Source organism: Necator americanus, chromosome III (assembly GCF_031761385.1).
Source record: "Necator americanus strain Aroian chromosome III, whole genome shotgun sequence".
Taxonomy (NCBI): Eukaryota; Metazoa; Nematoda; class Chromadorea; order Rhabditida; family Ancylostomatidae; genus Necator; species Necator americanus.
Window position 1 is genome coordinate 36,300,963 of NC_087373.1, and position 20,283 is coordinate 36,321,245.

Sequence of the window (20,283 nt, forward strand, 5' to 3'; positions counted from 1 at the left end):
AAGCGGATTGATCAACGCCAGGAACTTTATCCTTTATCCTTTATTTTTGCCCTACTCGTCCCCACTATAGATACTAGTTGTCTTTTTAGTTTTTTTTTTCGTGTTTTAACTTTTTAACTTGGACATTCTACATATATTTAGTCGGGTCAGAACGACTTGAAGCCTAGTCCAATTATGCAAGCGGCTGGGGCATCTTCGCTTGCTGCAGTTGAACTGCAGAGAAGTGTTCCATCTCGATCACAGCTCCATGTGCAATTCTACACATTTTAGGTCGTATTTATTGCATATGGCATCGCTTTTGATTAGTATTCAAATTTCATTTACTAGTTCAAAGAGTGGCTCTTATGCACCTTACCAACTAACTCAGAAAATCTTCCGGAAAACTTCGGCCTACCCTCTTCCATTATTTTCTGAATTCTGCATTGTCGTCTTTAGCATCGTGTTCACTGTTCGATTTCGTATTCCTATGACATCGATAGTTGTGTCGTCTACGAGAATATACTGCTCGGAAGTTCTTATTCTTCCATGACCCTGGAATAATCGGTCCTACTCCTCACCTGGAAGCCGTGTGTACAAGATCGTCATGTTATTTTTACGATTATATGTATTATCTACGAAGAATAGGGTTGTGTGACGTTGTGTTACGTACTGTTCGCAAGATCGAATCGTTGCGTGCAAATTTTTGCAGTGCCTGTGCTTATCGTATCGTGGCACAGCCTTTTTCATCGAAATATATTTTGCGTTTGTGTGAGCTTTTGAACGTCTTCATCCCGCTATTGATTTTGTTCTTACAATCATATGATCATTCTTTTATGTGTGCTCGAACTGGCGAAAAGGGACTCTCACTTATCTCTGCAGTATGATTGGAGTTAGTGATGGTCCTAGCTAGTTCGCTACTACGCTTGGATCAAGTTTCAGGTCATTTTAACGCATCTAACCCCAATTTGCGATCTCTAACACTAAACACAACTGTAAACATACTCAGTCCTCGACAGGAATTTATAAGGATCACTCCCTTTTTTACAATGAATCAAGCAACAATAAGATTATTTTTGCTTTAAAAAAAGTCGTTTTGGATCACCTTGATCACCTTGACTCCCGTTGATCTTCGAACTGGTCGAGCGGGCGCCAGTAATTCTTCCATTTGTCCCGATCGCGTGCCAGAGTAGCCCAGTGGTTCCTCCTTTCGCGTGGGACACGAAGAGCATCATATTTTTCTTTCAAGGACTTCGTGAAGAAATCTGACCATCGGGTCGGCGGTCTTCCTGTAGTGCGCTTAATATCGCGGGGAACCCAGTCGCTCACGGCTCTGGTCCAACGGTTGTCATTAAAGCGCATCACGTGTCCGGCCCACCTTATTTTACTTTCCTTGGCAAACGCGGCGGCGTCTCTAATCTTCGATCGCTGACGTAGGAGAGAACTTCGAATCCCGTCCCTCACTTGCGTGAAACGGGATACTCTAGCATCACTCTCTCAATTGCGCGTTCAATGACGCTCACCGCGTTTTCTTCCTGCTTGCGAAATGCCCAGGTTTCCGAAGCATAGGTCAAAGCAGGAAGTACGGTGGTGTTGAAGAGGTGAGCACGGAGCCGGGTGTTCCTGGTCTTCTTCACTACATCCTCGATGCTCTTGTACGCTCCCCAAGCCGCTCGTCTCCTCCTGCCCAGCTCGGGGGTCAGGTCGTTCATCATGTTCAGTTCCCGACCCAGATAAACGTAGCTGGTGCATTCGGATATGTCCGTTCCGTTGAGCGTGAATGGGGCATCCGAGACCCATCCGTTCCGCATGAACATCGTCTTTTGTAGATTCAGCTGAAGACCGATGCATCCACATGTTTCGTCGAATTCGGTCAGCATTCGTTCCGCTTGGCTGATGCTAGGTGTTACCAGTACGATGTCATCAGCAAAGCGCAAATGGTGTAGCTGCCGACCATCAACCTTCACTCCCATGTCGTCCCATTCCAACTTTCGCATTGCGTTCTCGAGGGTGGCTGTGAATATTTTGGGTGAAATTGTATCACCCTGTCGGACCCCCTCTTCACGTCAATGATGATGTTCTTGTAGAATGGCGAAATTCCGGTCGTGAAGTTACTGTACAACTCTCGAAGTACCTTTATATATTGAGTAGGGACGCCTTGGTTGTCCAAGGCTTCCACGACCGCTTCCGTCTCAACCGAGTCGAAAGCCTTCTTTAAGTCGATGAAGGTGAGACAGAGCGGCATCTTGTACTCTCGTGATACCTCGATGAGTTTCGAAACAGTGTGAATGTGGTCAATCGTGCTGAATCCTTTTCGAAACCCTGCTTGCTCGCATGGCTGTCCTTCATCCAAGACTTTTCAATCCTATTAAGGATTACTCTTGTAAAGAGCTTGTAGATGACGGACAGTAGGCAGATTGGACGATAGTTGCCGATGTCATCTGGATCTTCCTTTCAATACAACAACACGGTCTTGCTGGTCTTCCACTGTTTAGGAACCTTGCATTCCGACAGATAACGTGTAAAGAGCCTTGCCAGGGTGTTGATGAGTACTGGCGGAAGGCTCTTCAGGTGTTCTGGTCTTATTCTGTCGGGACCGGGTGCCGTACGATTTCTTACCGACATGATAGCATGTCGTATTTCGGACGGGAGAACCTCTGGAATGACTTGTCCATCTTCCCTCAGATGGTGAGGAGGCAAGTGGACATGGCTGTCGAAGAGATCAGAGTAGAAGTCGTAGATGATTTTCTCCATCCCCTTCTCGATGCAATGGCTGTTCCCTTTGGGTTCCGGAGAGCAGTCATCCTCGTCTTGCGACTGGCGAAGTCTCGACGGGCATAGCGGATGCTTTTCCCCGCCTCTGCAGCTTCAGCCAGCACTTCTGCTCTTCTCTCTTTAAGGTCTTCCTTTATCGCCTCTCGGCAAAGCCTTGCGAGCTCGGACGTGAGTTCTTGATTTCCTGCGGCTCGTGCTGCTCCACGCTGGCGTATCAGCTCAAGAGTTTCAAGAGACAGGCGCCTCTTGGTGGTTTTAAAACTCTCAGCCTTCTTCGCGCAGTCGTGAAGGTGTTCGACAAGCCGGTCATATTCCTCGTCGATGTTGTCCATTGCAGAATCTTCCCAAAAGCCGGCCAGCGTAGCGAGAGATCCCAGTTGATGGTAGTCCTGGGATTTTCTCTCTGAACTTGGCGGCTTTCTCTGCTCTCCTTGTGAAGGAAAATCTTCCTCGGAGGAGGCGATGGTCCGATCCCGTATAGAACTTTGGTACAACACCGACGTCCGTCAGGCAGAACCTTTTATTGACGATGATGTGGTCTATTTCATTACGGTACCCTCCACCGGGTGACTCCCACGTCCAGCGTAAAGAAGAGGGCTTCTGAAATTGCGAGTTCCCATGGATGGTCTTAGTCGTCATGATGAACTCGGAGAGCCTCTCTCCCTGGTCATTCCATTGTAGGCCGTGGGTCCCGATGTGAAGTTCCTCCGGCGTTCTTCTTGGGCCAACCTTAGCGTTGAAATCGCCAACTATGACCTTGTAGAAGGCATGATCTTCTTGGTAGAACTTCTCCATATAGAAAGCTTCGACTTCTTCTTCTTCGTAGCTTGATGTTGGAGCGTAAACGACGAAGATAGTCAAAGCTGGTATTGGGCCACATCTTCTCATCCGCAGACGTCCGATTCGGGTCGTAAGTTGTTCAAAAGAGTCGATGTTCTTTGCCATACTCGTGTTGACGAGGACGCCAACTCCACCAACACCTCTACTGTCGCATGTTCCTAAGAACAGTTCTTCTCCAGTTTCATATACGGCGTTGAGAGGGTGACGTCGTTTCGTCTCGGTCAGTCCGATGACGTCGTACTTGATCTTCTTGGCTTGCATCATCAGATCTTCGATGGCCGCTTCCGATGCAAGCGTACGTGCGTTATAAGTACAGATCGCCATCCTAGTCCTTTTCCGTTTTGGTAGCCTACATGACTCCTGCAACCCCGTCCTACCTGGCGCTACCGTACCAGGCTTTCCTCCGGAATCAGGAGACTCTTTTCTATTACTGTGTTTTGTTAAAATTTTGAAACCCATGGGCAGGTTGCAAGCCTCTAGTCCCATGAGTTTCTGGGAGAACTTTCGTTCTCCCGGTGTGGCATGTGGAGCTTATTTGTTGGAGGCGACTCCAAACCGCCTCCCTTGCACCTCCAGTACTTGATTGCAGGCTTTTGGCCGGACCGACGTGCGGGATACAAGGATGTCATGAGTCAGTCCTGGCTCAGCGAAACAGCGAGTCCATCCCTGAATCCACCTGCGTCTCTGGGCAAGCGCAAGGTCGCTTTTGGTCCGCGTTTAGCCCCCTATCCGCCACCCGGGGACGCGCCACGTAGCCTCGCGACTAACCGGCTGTGATCCCTCTAGTGAGGGAGATCCGTGGTCCGTGATATCGTTTTGGATACCAAAAAAAATCGTTAGAACCTTTCTATTCTAATGTTCGTCGAAAAAGTAAAAACAATAAATTAAATTAGTTTGGTCAACTCTACAGCTTATGTTGTTCCGGCTCTGATGTGTGCAGTTTTGTTTTTTCACTATTTTTTTTACGTGAAAAAGTTACTTAAAGCTTTTTCATCCAGTTTTTTTTCAGTTAATCAGTTCAGTTTTCAGTTTTTCAGTTACCTAAAGCTTTCTCGCTCAGTTTTTTTTTCAGTTAACCCCTGAGACGTAAAAACATAGTTAAAGTTTTGACGGCTCAGGGCTTGTGGTGGAGGAATCGAACTACCAAAATTGTTCTCTTTTGATAGTTCGATTCCTCCACCAAAATCCTTGAGGCGTCTCCAATTTTTGAAGGGATTCTCACGGGGTGCAGTAACTGCAGTCCAAAGATGCGATTTAAAAGACACCACAGATGTTTTGTGTAACTTTATTTCCAATATATTAATATTTATTGATATAATACTAATGATTATCACATTGCGGAATAATTGCACGTTTTTCAACACCGAGTGTCACATTGAAGGCGATAATTGCACATATATTTTCGAACCATGTACTGAAAGAATATTGCCGATGAAGGAATGATGAGCAAGCGGTTACGCACGCTCAGAGACCAATTAACAAAGTTTGAAATAGTTGTGATGAAAGCAGTTATGATTAGGGACACTCGAACGAATACGGTACCGGTTACTAGATTATACTTTTAAAAGTATATGGTAATTATTTAATTAGAGGGCATAGTGCAAAGTGCAACTAATTAAGGCGAGCAGGCATGTATAAGGTGCAGGTTGGCGAAAAATGTTCTATAACGAACATTACACGACGATATATCGGTGTAGATATAGTGAAACACACACACGCAAACACACACACGGACAGAAGCGATAGAGGATGAGGAGGAGAAGGTGGTGGTGGAGGAGGAGGATGAGGAGGAGGAGACGAAGCAAAGTGATGATGCGATCATTGGGAAATGACCGTCATCGGCAAGAAGTGTAGGCGCGCAAGTTTGGCAAGATTTTGGCAGGATTTTTTCCCTTTTAAAATGATTAGCCCTCTTCGTTTTCATCATCGTCGTCGTCGTTGTCGTAGTCGTCGTTACGTCACATAGTAGTGACATCATCACAGATTGTATGGAGGTAAAAATTTGTACACAAGTCGTTGCTTCTTTTCCGGTTTTTGTATTATGCCTGAAAAAAAGACAGATATTTTCTGCATACAACTAATATCGAGCTAATTTTCTCGTTTGAATCAGTCCTTGTCTATGTAATATGTAATAATGTCTATGTAACGTGTAGTAATGCAACTGAATGAATTCCATTGAAAAGTTCAACTTTCCAATGAACCTCGTCATAGAAAGATGTCGTATTGATTTTTGATGACCTGTACACGAGTCTGTTGAATAATTTTATTGGCTAACGTTTCGACGAAATCTTCTTCAGGCTCTAAAATGGGCGATTCAGCTCACAATTTAAACAACCAATCCTTTCCACGAACAAACGGATAAAGTTCATGCCTACTTTTTCAATCACCAACTTATCGACGACTACTGTGAATGCTAACCCGGAGGCGAATAGCATGGACCCCTCACTGATCAATCACGAGACTGAATGGTTCGAATGTCTCATTCTGACCGGAAGAACCATCCGAGATATGGTGCGAGTTTCCGCGTTATCGACAGACATTCACCCTGGAGGTTCATTTTGGGATTTTGGGCTTGGATCCAAAACTTCTCCAGGATTTTCAGGTTAACGTTTTCGATTCGTGCACTATTATCTGGAGCCTGATTCCAAAATCGGCTCCATCGTGTTTTTGTGCTTTATGGGCACATAAAGGTGTTCATTCTCGTAACCTATTCTTTCCATTCACGTACTCTTGGATGCGGACATACAGCGGTCGTGGCGTCTCGACATCGACATGCTTGACGCCACAGTTTGTGCAAGAAATCAGGTAGATTACAACGGATCTCAAGCGGTCGCCTGGTCTACCTTTGGGACAAATGATACAGTTGGTCGTTTAAGTTGTGAATTCAATCCCTCTTTCAGGGACTAAAGAAGGCGAGTTTGCCGAAACCTTAGCCAATAAAATTATTGAAAGAATTCACTCTAGAAATACCCATAAAAACATTCCAGAAATATCCACAAAAACTAGATATAGAGTTGAGGAAATGTGAATGAAATCTTATATTCGTCCACGATTCCCGTCAGTTACTCGCTATTTTGTTTAAAAAAGCAAAAACTCCCGTTTTCGCTCCATGTTATGTTAATGTCTCAAACCCAGTCACGTTTTTTCATCGATGACATTCTAAGAATGGAAAATATTTGTCGATATTTTCTTCAAAAAAAAAAAGCAAAAACTTTTTTTTTTCTTCTATATTATTTTAATGTCTTGAAGCCAATCACGTTTTTTCATCAATAACATTTCAAGGATTGGAAACATTTCTTAGATAAACAACGTCTTAGATAGTAGCCTTTGCAACAAGTATACTTATCCTTATCCTTGGTCGTTATTTTCATCAATAACAATTATTTCTTGAGATTGTAAAAGAACGGTTAATTTTTAAGAATGAAGGAGAGCAACCTTCCCGAGAAAAAAAATTGATGAATTTCTGACATTGCTTTGAGTTACTGATTCTTTAAATGAAATGGAAAAGCTAACAAATGTAGTGAGGACTAGTTCTCGCATAATCCCTCTTCATCACTTCAACTGAACGAAATTAATCATTTAAAAGTAAAAGCGGAATTTTGCGACTCAGATCAGATCTATAATTATCAGTTATCTGCACTATAGGCGGATATTCACCTTTTTTGTAATATTGCCGGAGGCTTCGTGACAATTTGTCGTAGTTCATCTGTGCACGATTCTTACGTTGTCCCCAGAATCTAGCCAGATGATGGGAGGACTCGATTTTAAACGTTCCTGAATTCACGAATAGTTGTAAAATTCGTAAAATGAAACGATCAATACATGTGGTGATGATTAGGCAGCGGTAACACCTTCGTCGCGGTCCACCCAGCGTACGCACGATCCGTATTGTTTGTTGGGATGATCGAGCAGTTCGCGTATGAAATGCCAAAGGTGTACTGTACCGGAATGTCGTGGAAACGGTGAAGGACGCTGTTCTTCGGCGGTTGGAGTTTGTGCAGTTGTCATGCTAGAATCAATCGATAGCGAGAATCAATAAATTGATCGGATATTCTATGTTTACTTCATGCCGTTCATTTGTCCACAGAATCGCATACCATCTTGTTGCATTTGCAACATACTCTGAAGATCGATGCATTCGTCATCACCCACTGAAATAAATTAGAATTACATAACTACTAGAACATATTGAACTCGGTCATAAATTTGCTTCTAGAATTCTGTTGCTACTTCCTATGGATGGATTTCAAAATATTAGTGGAACTGCTTCATGTGACATTTTTTACAGTGTTTTTAAAGGATTGGTGGTCGTTTGCGCGGCGAGGTCCTCACAATATTATACATCCTCCTTTCTCACCGCTCCATGCCTGTAGAAGTAGTGGGTCGTATATCATGCCCCTTCCGAAATCTCTGTCGTCGCCCCGAAGGAACAGGAAGCGAATTGGTTTTGGAATATCGTCGGGATTCTGTGCATGTGTTCCATGAAGCTGGTGTAGCGCGATTGGTAAGAGGTTCAGCTTTGACTGCACGACCGATGGTTCGAAATCGCCATGGTGCCTTTTGACTCATCCGGGGTCGATAAATTGGTACCAGATTTGTCTGGGAGGATAAAAGCATTGGCCTGACACATCGCCGAGCCTCCACAGGTCATTGTACGGCTGCACACGCGTTCGGAAACCTCAAATGAGTTCGAATTGAAGTCTAACGAGTAGGCGCATCTCTATAGGGCTTGATCAGCGTCGGGAACTTTTCTACCTTATAAATTCCATATACCTAAAAAAAAACAACCACCCTGAGAGGTAACTCAACCGTGAGCGTTTACTCTTAATTCAGTTTTTAGTTTGATATGCACTATGGTAATGGCATATTCAAAAAGTGGGAGTTGTTTTGTTGCATTTAGGTGAGTGACGTCAAAGAAGACCTCCGTATATGCCCACGTTTGCCTTTGGTATTAAATGCAGCATGCCACGAATCTATCTGGAGTGGTACAGATTTGAGGAGGACTATCCATGTACGGGTCGTAGATTATAGAGACCGGGGTGGTTCCGCTCATCTCTCCCTGAATCACGGTAAGCAGCGGCCCCGAAAGCTGTTTTGTACGACGCCTTCTATGGCAGGGCACGCGTAGCGTCCCTTACTGCCTATCGGGGCAGTCCGAATTGATTTTCGACGAATCGCAGGGCGGAGGCGGCGCAAGGGGTGGAGCGTTGCAATAGATGGCGTCGTACAAAACAGCATTCTGGAGGCGGCTGTTTGCAGTGATGCAGGGAGAGATGAGCAGAACCACCTCCATCTCTATAATCTACGACCCCGTATACGGATGCTCCACCTGAAATCCGCACCACCTCAGATTCGTGGTATGCTGCCTTTAATCAATAGTGGTGGTAATCGATATGTGAAGTCTGGAACGGCGAAATATGCCCTTCAGGAGTACAAATACGACATGTTGAAGGGCCAGCTCATGTATCCGACCCGGCAGAAAGGCACAGAGGAACAGAATGCACCAACTTTTCGTTATTTATCGCTGGGAAAATTACGAGAGCGAGTCATATCCACAAAGGCCGTAAAAATGAATGCCGGGTGAGGATTCCAAGTTTTCTCCACGCAAAACAAAATGAGAGACAAAGAATTCCCGAAGAGTATCACCTATCTTCGCTGCGTTATCCGTCTGAATCCTGCTGTCCCTAAGGTGTACAGTTTGATCTACTTATTCGCTCATTAAAACCATTTTTAGCAACAAAAAAGACGTGAGCAAATGCAAAAAGAAGTTCTACAAAATGTGGGTTCGGAAAAAAAGCAGAAAAAAGAGGAAGAAATTGAAAATATAAGGAGAAGCAACAAAAATAACTGACAATCATGCATGCTTGCATTGCTGCTTCTGTCACTATCGCTTGGTGACGGTAAAATACCGTTTCCGAAGAAGGCATGATTATCTGCACCGCCTCCTAAAGCTCCTAAAATAGAATTTTCATGTATTATTACATCGGTACGATAAGTTCCATGACATCGTTCTTCTTCTAATCACAACTTAACTTCCTGGTTTCGAATAAATCAATTTTCGATCCACTCGATTTCGAAATTCGGGAAATTTTGCGAAAAAAAACTTGTGCACAAATACATCTTTTAAATGGTTACGGATATATGAAAGAAAATGCGAACTTCTTGTTCTACTACTAGCCGGAGCTGCTCAACAAATGTGGTCTTCATCACAGATTCGGCATCGTTGCATCCTTGTAACAGAGGTCCTGAGCGGAATCCCTTTGGTCACTGAGCACTTACCGTTGCCGAAATAGTGTTGTTGATGAAGTTCAGTGGTTTGATATTGTTGTGTGAATCCAGCGTTATTCTTGATCGGTTCGCCGCTTATCATGGTTTGACCAGCAGGCATCTAAAGGCATCGTCAATCAATAAAATAAGCTCGATAACGTTCGCGACTACGGCGATCAATCTATCGATTACCCAGTTGTTCTTCGGCATCGAATTGTCGGCGGCAGTGATACCGCCGCTGCTCTGACCACCACTTTGTTGTTGATGGTAGGACTCAAAAGCTAAAACAAATTTCGTTCAGGGTCTAAATAGTTACATGACTGTACTGCTTCCCTCAAATTCGTGTTTGAGGTGGAAGGATGAGGTGAAGAAAGGAACCACGATTGTCGCATTTGTGTTATCGGACGTTCAAAAGGTTGACGTTGTAAAAATAAAAAATCGTTGCACTTTTTTCAGAGGAGAAATCTAATTGGTGAAGATAAGATAATTATGGGTTGATTTTTCCTATAGGCGTGAATCAGCAATTAAATGTAACATTTTTGACCGAATTCATACGTCCCTTTTCAAAAAAAAAAGAGATTATTTTTAAAAATCTAACTTTAAAACCCCGAAATTTTCAGCCCTGCAATCTGAACGCTGTAATCTCGCCCACCCCCACTTTCCCTCCGCCAATTTACAGTCTTTAGGGTAACTATTCCCACTCAAGTCAAAAATGGGACTATTTTCCAAGAGCATCGGAAAATTCCTCAGGCAATTCCTTACTATTTCCGGATTCAAGACTGCAACAACTTTAATTGACTCGCTAATTTCTTTTAGACTAAAATTTCGCAGAAGTTTGTGGATGAGATTTTCTCGGAGGCAGGATTGTAAGGCCAAGTATGTGGGTTGTTTATGAGTGTCGAAAAGTTTATGTGTCTGCCTGAATCTCCCAAAAATAACCACTAAGTCGGTTATCACTCTTATATCCATATCTATGTGAGGATTTTATGGAGCGAAGTGCAAATTTTGCAAATATAAAACATGAAACGACTATTCGTACCGGTTTTCCATAGTTGTAGCTGAGCGTAGAGCGTGTCACCGCCTTCAGGAGCCAGAGCGATAAAATCCTTTTGACTCATGCTAAGCAGTGCACGACCGCTTAAATAGGTGTGACGAGGTGGTGTCAGACTAAACTGTTGGCACATCTCGGAAATCCAACGTGCTCCGTGCTCTTGTGTCCAGTTTTGTGCATCTGTAACAAGGGGTGAGCAATGATCGGAACGATTTCGTCACAACCGTAATTCTTATAGTCCAGAAATTCTGGATCGATTTCGTTCATTTTTGGCGTTTACGATAGGTACCCAATGGCTTCGTTAAAATACAGATTCTGTTGTATTTTTTACTCGAATTCGAATTTATTCGAATATAAACAAAATCAGCACGTCCTTCAGATTCTACAACTGTATTTTAAAGATCTTTTTGCTCTTCTTTCTTGCTTGTAATCACGTAATTTTAATTCTTCTTCTCAATGAATTTCATCTATTCTTTCTCGAATATTCTTCACTCATTCCTCCCCAATTTTCTTCTCCCTCCCATCCGTTATTCTCACTCGTTGTGATTAGAAAATGGCCAGTGTGTGTGTGAGTCTATTTGACCAGTGGCTCTTGTTCACTTCCGCCTACCGCCGCCACCCTCCTTGTCGCAAACAAACTAACCACTAAGCTCATAACCAAAACACATCTGCCTGTCTTCCGCTAGCCACACCCATCTTCATTGGATGAAATTCTTTACCGTAAACCCTTTTACATATTGATGAAAGGATACCAGTTTTCTGGTAAACTGGTATTCTTCGGGCTTTAACTTCAACGGTGGTGATGACTGCACCGAACTAACCTGTTGGCAGACCAAGTTTAGCGCAGGTGGTACTGATGTCCTGGATCAGATGTCTAAGGATTAGATCTCTGCAAAACAGTGTTTTTGCAGTGCATGAGCTAAATCTAATAGAAAACGGTACCTATAGATGTCCATTTGTTGAGCATCCACGCACGCACTTCCATTTTGACACGTGACCGAGACATTTTCCTGGGGAACACATGAAGCATTCGAATTCCCGAACGGTGATGAGCCGAATCCACCATAGATCTCTGGAAAAAAAACAAAAGAATCAACAGAGAAAATCAATTCTCAAGGTGACACTGTCCTGGATGTACATTTTTATCCGTAAATTGATGTAAATTTCACTTTCACAAACAATAAATAGTTCATCTTTCGCTCCTATGATCACAGTGGCAGTGACTACTAGAGTTACTTCAATCTAATGCTCTGGAAAAAGATACTCTGCCAAAATCTTATCTAACAAAGTTAATCGATCACTCAATCAATCAAATCAATGTGTGATCATGTCGAGGTTCGTTTTCGAAGTGAAACCTTTCGGAATTCACAAGTCTTCAACTTCTGGCTCCTCATTCAGCCATACCACGTTTTCGCCGTATTTTCGTCGATGTTTTCTGGTCACACAGTTCCGATCCACGAAAAATTTCCTGGCAGCCTGGCACCGCAAAAGACAAATGGATCAGCTAATCTTTATTTAGAACATTTATACTTCATCTCAAAAAAATATATCAGCTAAAGTAAATATTGGACACTTTTTGAAAAGTTTTATAAATTTTGAAATGCTATCTATTTAGGTTGTCTATTTATGGATAAAAAAGCGCCGTAGTTGATCTACGAAATTTTAGTTAAGCGAAAGATATCCCCCACAAATTTTTAGCAAGTTCACAAAATAAAGAAAAGCGCCGTAGTTGATACAGAACCACGACATTTCTTTTTAGCACTGAAGCTGAAAGTTAATTTCTTGTTTTGTAGAGCGAATTTTAAAAAAAATGTGAGGTTATAAAATTTCTCAATTAATTATCATTTTATTTATTTTATTTATTATTTTTTCAGTTAATTTATAAAATGTGTGAGGAAAGAAATTCTATTGGATTTTATATGATTCCCCGTATAGAAACCGATTCCCTGCGTGATTGTGCCATTGATGGGACAAACGAGACAGAAATCACTCTAGCTCTGATTTTCTTCTTCCCGATCCTTTCATTACTCGTATCGTTCCCATCTCCATCCCGGATTTCTCATAACAACGTTCGCAGTTTGCAAACTGCTGCGTGTCCGAGTAATATCCTGATTCCTCGATAACTTTTTTCAGTGGCTCAGTGTTCGTCTCGTCAGTCGCCAGTGAAATGCGACCGGTTGGCGATCGTGAAGGACCGGTTTCGCACCGGGATACGGCGGGGGGAGAACGAGACTGCTTGAAGGCGACGGCGGCGAAAGTGAAACTCGGTGAGCGCATACATGCGCCGCCGACGGTGAACTGGTACGAAATGGGCGTGCACAGTACGACGACTATAATGTGCCGGCCTGGAAACTCATCATCGTACGTTGAGAAATGCTGAACAGGAGCCGAATTCTTTGAGATTTTTCGAATAGCGTCATTTTCGAGGTCGTGGGTCCTAAATGGATTGTGGCGGAGGGCATCGCTCGCTTTCTGAATCCAAACCAGAGGTTGAAGAAGTAGAGCAGATCTTTTTGAACTATTCTCATTCCAAGAAATTACAAAATGTTGTTGATATTGAAGTAGGTTCTATTTACCATCATTTTATATCATTAAAAAATTTGCTATTCTCTATACATCTGCTAACAACTGTTTAAATTCCTCAAAAACTCTAACTTTCGTGGAAAAAAAGAACATTTGTCTTCTTCAAGGTATAAAATTCCTGGATTGGGAACTAAAGAAAGATTAGCGTATTCAATCTACCATTTGACAGTTGTACAGTTAGTACAGGGTAGGTATGTCAATTAGATCCCTCATCCTCCTCATCTCAACACATATTGATCGATTAATTTTCATTTTTTTGGTGAGAAAATTAGTGATGGAATGTGTAATTAAGAATGTCTTGTCTGATTTCACCCATTTTCCTGGAAATTTCTCTGTTGGGAAAACCACAGAACATCAATGTTAGAATACACTACAAGTGAGCACTGAATAATCCACCATTGGTCCTTATTTTAGGATGAGGCACTGTAGATTTTCCAAAGTAAAATTCTTTGGAAATAGGCACTGTAGATTTTTCAAAGTGAAATTCTCCGCAAATTGCGTTAATGAATCATATTTGTCGAATAATGTGCAGTATTTTGAAAATGTAAAGTATCTCTTATTGATTTTCTATGAAGGAAAAAAACCTGATGACAAATTATTCTCGCGTACAGTCGAGAGAACAATAAAATAAACTAATAACTTTATAATAACTTTAAAAACTTATAACTAAATAACTTTAAAAAAATAGGGAGAATTAATTAAACGATTTTTAACAAATACGCATAAAACTATGGACCTTGTCAGATATTGTTACTTACTTAAAAGAAAATCACTTCAAGAAAAAAAAAACTTTTACTAGAAGGGAAATATTGCAGACGATGAGGTTTTAAAGAAAACGCTATGTTCACTACTATGTTAGTAAAAGAAAAGTCCCTCCAAAACACACAGAAACAAAAAGAAACGAGAACAAATCGCATTCACGTGTATTTCACACATGGACAGAGAATTACAATGAATTTTGTTTTTGTTGAGGATAATCTTCTGTTAGTTGGTAAGTAACTATAAAATTAGAATATACTTATGTGCTTATTTAAAACCATCATTCCAGAAATTAGAGCATATTTACGCACGTTTTTCAGACTGTAACTATCCCAAGTCGAACTTCAGAAACATAATCTTTTTCCTATTCGCGACATCCAGCTTTGGTATATCCATATTTGGAAAAAAAAACAAATACAAAAAAAGATATATAAAATGAACTAAAGATGCACTGAGGTATTACGTAGTGTGAGTGAAGCATTAGTGCTCCTATTTGATAAAAAAAAAGAAATAAGAATGAAAACGAATGTAAGCAGAACAAAGATAAGAAAAATAGTCTTCCTGTGGAATTAGTCTGAGCAAAGCAAATAGCTGCAGACCTGATTTCGCAGTTATACGTTCCTAAACTTATAATCCTCAAAAAAAAAGAAAGAAGAAAAACCACACATTCATATCTGAAAATGATTGTCTGTGGACATGAAATAGTAGGAGACGTCAGAATTTTCATCGCCACATATTTTCACACGTTATTATTTTCCTTTGCACCTATTGACGCATATAGTATATTTATTTGCAAGAGAAAATCTAGCTCACCTTCATTTGTTTCAGTTTTAACAGACTCGTTCATTACCGGATTGAAATTGATGTTCTCTTGATTCTGAAATGAATGAAAACTTTGTAAGGACCTTATACATACGTAAGTAACAGAATAATTCCACATGTTTAGATATTCAGATGGAATATGTGCTAGCTATGTCACCTTTGCCCCCTTCCCATCCCCCCTCCTTCTCCCCATACACTTAGAACAATCGGATATTTCATCGACGACATTCATTCTCTTTCCGAACGAACACGAACGATTTTCCCTCTCAACGAACGAACGTCGATTTCCCTCTCTCTCTCTCTAATTTGTCGGCGTTGTTCGGTCGTCCGACGATTTCTTCCCACTCACTCCAGCCCGAACAAAACGTGAACCGGCCGTCATTACTGACCGCTGAGCATTTCTTCGTCTATCGTCCGTCCCCGCCAAGAAACCCGTTCGCTGGCCGTTCATCGTCGTCTTCGTCGTCGTCCGCGTCCGACGGACGCGCTCCTCCGCGTATTGGGGCGCCAAAAAGTGACTCATTCAAGCTTTTAATGGTCATCTCTCGACGAGGATCCGGGTCAGTGAAGTGCCTTTTCCCCTTCACTACACGAGTTTTCAAAGGGAAAATTTTTAGTAACCGGAGACATGACCCATTTTTACATGCATATTGACCGCTCTTTAACGTCTTATGACGTTTGCATGATGGAAATAATTTCGTTTTCAACCGTTTATGTGGGTTTGGGAATGTGAGAATAATCAAGTAAATAATAGAGATAAGAATTCTACTCAGTAACGGAATTTCCAGAAATCACGTACGACCCAGGAATGATGAATCACATGGGTCACAGCTAATTTTTTTTCCCCCAGGAACCTCTAGAAACTCTTATCAACGTGTACGTATTAGTTTTCACTAATTGATAAGGGAAGAAACAGGATTTTTCCCTGGCAGAAAAAAACCATCCAAACCTTATGAAAATCCTATGTACATATTTCATTGAAAACACACAGTCATATCTATGATATGTGAATGTGCATTAGTAATTCATTAGGGAAGCAAGTAGTTCTCACAGTTGAACGTCTTAGCACGTTCACAACAACAAAAAAAAAGAGGTGTTTCATGGTTGGAACCATCAAGGATCGTATGTGCCCGGGTGGTTCACGCTTCTTCGTCGCCGCGCATATTCGTCATCTATCACATGATACTACGAAATACTATTGATATTGTTACCGTAGACCGACGAAATCGAAGTCAGTTCCGATTAATTGCAGCTGATTTCAATTTCTTTTTTTTTTTTGCTGAAAATCTTCTCCGTAAAGTGTAGGGTGAGCTAGAGGAAAAAGAAATTCTCAGGGATTAAGACAAATTCCGTTGATTTTGACAATTTTTTCCTTACTTAACTGTTTTTATTATTATACGGATTTAAATCCCCCCCTCCCTCCCACCCCAAAAAAAAAGAAAAAACTAAAGCGAATATCCTGTCAAATGATAAAATTAATTGTAATAAAAGAAATTTTACAACTTGTTGTCGAATGTTACAGCCTACTACCCTAAGGATTCCATTACAGCTTGATTGCCCTAATCCTAGCGAATAAACCGCCACGCAGTCGCAAACAAGCGTTTATACTTTGCGTTTACCTTACCCTCGAATAACTAGCATGACCAAGGTTTAATCGATTCGCCAAAACACAAAGAAAAAAATTCGATGCATCAAAATAAACTGTTGATAAATGTAGGTTAACTAAGTGGATTTACTGGCGTTTATATTTTTTTTTCAAAATAAAGCTAAGGCTAGCAAAACAAAGATAAAGCTTGTATTTATTTTAGCTACTTGGGTGACGTTGGGATCGTACACAAATGAAAGGAGTGAGAAACAAAATAAACAAGAATGTCCAATTGTTTTCTTACGGTTTAATTGCTCGGATAACTTCCAAAAAACAATCTTTAGCTGATGAAAAAAGGATTTTCTTCGCCTTTCATCGAATTTTGAAGGGCATCCAACTGTTACGGTTACTGTAAAAACCAAAAAAATTGCAAATATTGACGAAGAAGATTGAAATATGGGTGTTATTCGTTGAGCAGAATTCTCCAGATGAGGACAATCGTCGTGCCCGACGACAAAATCACAAAGGTTCTCTTCAGAGCTTTTCCTAAATCCACTGAATGCAAGGAAATTGTGGTGAAAGTGAAGGACGTGGTGTGACGTTCGTTGTGAAACATGAATCAAGATGAAAAGTTGTAGCCAATTCATACTGTAGAAGTACGGTCAGTGAGACAGAAGACAAATATGTAGTGCATAGATAGGAATGTGTGCAACATGTTATTTAAATGATTTAGTAGATACGGTACATTATAGAGGACGGTACGGCTCATAGATGCCTACCTTAGCCGATGGTTTCTTACAGAAGGCGGTTTGTAGCGATGCGGCAGCGGCGTCTGAGGTGGCCGTCGGCACGGATTTTGGCTTCGCGAACATGACGTCATCGGAAGGCGGTTGCTGTTGCTGATGCTGCTGTAAATGGACATATACATACATACGTGCTCTCTTTCTCATCACTCCTCCTTATGACTGAAGATCGTAACTGCAGCAATCCCTGACTGATAAGCAGTCATCACCAGGGGACGAGTTATCGCTGATAATGTTGCCAGCATCGTGGATTGATGCATAGCACACGTGCCGAGTGCAAACATATGTAGTTTTGACAGGGGAATTTTTAGTTGTTTTCGTAAAAGTGAAAATTCTAACCTTTGTGATCTCAAACATATCGTCTTCCATTGGAAATTCTGTTTTGATGTTTGGAAATGTTGTATCGTCCGAAGCGCCGCCAGGACTAAGTGAGTGCCATCCGTAGGCACTTTTATCGCATGAACCAATATCGTTCATCTGAAACTAATGGAAAAAATTCGTTTTTACCTCTCAAATTTTTTAATTACAATCACTAACTACCGTAAGAATCTACACATCTCGTTTCTCGAACTCTACTCGAACATAATTCTATCTGATGAGTCCTATAAAAACTGTTCGCAACCGGTGAGCAGGAAGATCTTTTGTGTTTTGATGGAAATAGTGTGCCAATTTAATAGGCACCAAGGTGTATGAGAGAGAAAAACTCTCAGCTTGGATATTGAGTTAGAAGGAGCCGAGTATCAAACTACGTTTATACTTGTGGACGAAACGGTATCAACAAATCTGAAGCTCGCGATCATTCTGCGTGTTATGTCTGTAATTGCGGGCTTCATAGAGGTTCCACCCGCGCCCAGCTGTGCTACCTCGAGCTCTCACATTCACGACATATGCGAAATGCTTATCGATTTCCAACACGTTAGGATCAAACAGGGATAGTTACATACTGAGAGTACATAGTCGGCGGATGTAGTATAAACGCGAAGTTTACGCAGAAACTTCTCTCTTCCCTTTTTTACAAATATTAATTTTCGGTACGATGACAGAATTTTAAAATTAAAAAGAAAAATTAATTAGCAGAGTTTCAAAAGCACAACAAAAGGAGGCAGTTCTAAATTTTCTGAATTAATGGAAATCTGGAATTAGAATGTGATTTCTGGAAAAAGTTATTCAATTGCGTATTTACATTCATCCTCACGAAACTACCGAGTGTCAATATTTTCACCTAAAACATTAAAGAGAATTGAAGGGGATCTTTTAGAAACTGGGACCTTGGGAATATCCGAAAATTTTGTTCCATTTCTGGAGCTAAAGTATGCTCTGTGGTCTACTTTTCGAACAACTTATCAACTATTTTTATTTAATGTTTTTCATGTCTTTTTTTTTTGGAAATTTCAATTGAACCTCCTTCAAAAATCTAATTTCTTAATTTTCCAATAATAAGAGATCCAAGTTCTCCGATAAATCAAAAATATTCCGCTTTCAAAAAAAATAATTAAATCTCGATAGAAAAGAAAGGAAAGTTTACCTTATGCTGGCTCTATGTCAGATATTTTGCTGAACAGAGATGGCAGTTATATCCATTTAAACTCGAAGTTATCTGCAAATAAGGAATTTCCGAAAAAAAAACAGAAAAAAATTCAAAATTCTGGTAGAAAATAGAAGAACAAGTAGAAGAACACGAAGAAAACGAATGACGTTATGTGGTGAAAAAAGAGGAAAGGAACGAGAAAAGAAAAAGAGAGTGAGAAAAGGAGGAAAGAAAAATGATTCCCGTGGAGGACCGATGAATATGAATTGTATTACTAGGGACTTTTAGGGACTTTTAAGAATTGTACATATCGATTAGGCGTTTAAAATGTTGTAAACATGTTAAAACGTTAAATGTTAAACATGTTAATGTAGTTACTAGTTTAGAATCGTTACGAATTTCTAAACAGGAAACATTAAACTATTGGAAATATGTCAGCATAAACCTGTATAAATGTGTCAAACGCGTAAATCTGCCACAATCTGAAAACTATAAACGCTTTTTTGGCGCCTAGCGTATCGAAACGCAGAGAATTAGATCTCCTAGACTGTTTCATAATATACTAGGTTTTGTGTACAAATAGAAATTTCTAAAAAAAAAAAGAAAGAAAGATCGAGCAATTTATTTGAAAATATTTCCAGAAATTTTCCAGAAATAGTTACCGGTCATGGATATAGCCTAGAGGTTAATCGATTAAACTTTGAAGAAATTAGTCGATGTGTTCAATATCCCAGAGAAAATTTCACTGAAAGACACATCTCTAGCAAATGTTTGCTGCCCAACCGTTTCTTCTACGTAGTGCTAGACGAATAGAGTGTTCTGATGGATAATGGATTAAGGAGAATCGCAGCAGCATGGTGCATCGCTTTAGTTTTCTCTTGACCAGAAAAATCCGGAGAAATTCCAAGATTTTACTGACTTGAGGTTTTAGTAGTAGTAGATCAAAAAATGCTATCGAGTCCCGTCTATGGTGAAATTTTTCAAAGAATACTATCATTTGATAGAAATTTTAAATTCAGTACCAATAAAAAAATAATATGAAAGATAAACGCTGTTTTTTCAAAAACAAAAGGATACGATGATAATATCTCGGGAGAGCTTATATCAGCAAAAAAAGAGTTTTTCATCTCTTCTGAAATTTGTAGCGCTAGATTTTTAGCATAGTACACTGTGGGGACCAGGTGTGAAAAAAAATCCAAAGAGGCAAATTCTTTTATTTTAATTTTTTTTTATTTTAAGGATATTTTTGGAAATTTTTCGTAAACTAGTTTAAAAATACCGCATAATTTCTTTT

The 20,283-nt window shown here is 40.7% G+C and overlaps 2 protein-coding genes across 5 annotated transcripts; both read right to left on the minus strand.

Moving 5' to 3' along the window:
- Positions 1-1,086: 1,086 nt before the first annotated feature.
- RB195_012079 (uncharacterized protein) lies at positions 1,087-3,915 on the minus strand (the record flags this gene model as incomplete). Of its 4 annotated transcripts, XM_064193766.1 has the most annotated exons (6): positions 1,087-1,404; positions 1,500-2,021; positions 2,111-2,319; positions 2,476-2,633; positions 2,683-3,234; positions 3,308-3,915. In XM_064193766.1, 6 exons carry the CDS (start codon positions 3,913-3,915, stop codon positions 1,087-1,089), a joined length of 2,367 nt encoding a protein of 788 aa, XP_064051347.1. The 4 variants fall into 4 exon arrangements, with proteins under 4 accessions (XP_064051347.1, XP_064051348.1, XP_064051349.1 ...); XM_064193764.1 differs by lacking the exons at positions 1,087-1,404; positions 2,111-2,319; positions 2,476-2,633; positions 2,683-3,234; positions 3,308-3,915 and having other exon boundaries at positions 1,437-1,973; XM_064193767.1 differs by lacking the exons at positions 1,087-1,404; positions 1,500-2,021; positions 2,111-2,319; positions 3,308-3,915 and having other exon boundaries at positions 2,431-2,730.
- A 1,653-nt stretch (positions 3,916-5,568) lies between these two features.
- Positions 5,569-17,938, minus strand: RB195_012080 (uncharacterized protein; the record flags this gene model as incomplete). Its single annotated transcript, XM_064193768.1, has 13 exons — positions 5,569-5,636; positions 7,249-7,365; positions 7,443-7,600; positions 7,655-7,742; positions 9,444-9,545; positions 9,871-9,979; positions 10,051-10,139; positions 10,898-11,089; positions 11,731-11,798; positions 11,852-11,981; positions 15,065-15,128; positions 17,438-17,566; positions 17,801-17,938. The coding sequence occupies 13 exons, from the start codon at positions 17,936-17,938 to the stop codon at positions 5,569-5,571; spliced, it is 1,452 nt and encodes a 483-aa protein (XP_064051351.1).
- Between the last annotated feature and the right edge of the window lie 2,345 nt (positions 17,939-20,283).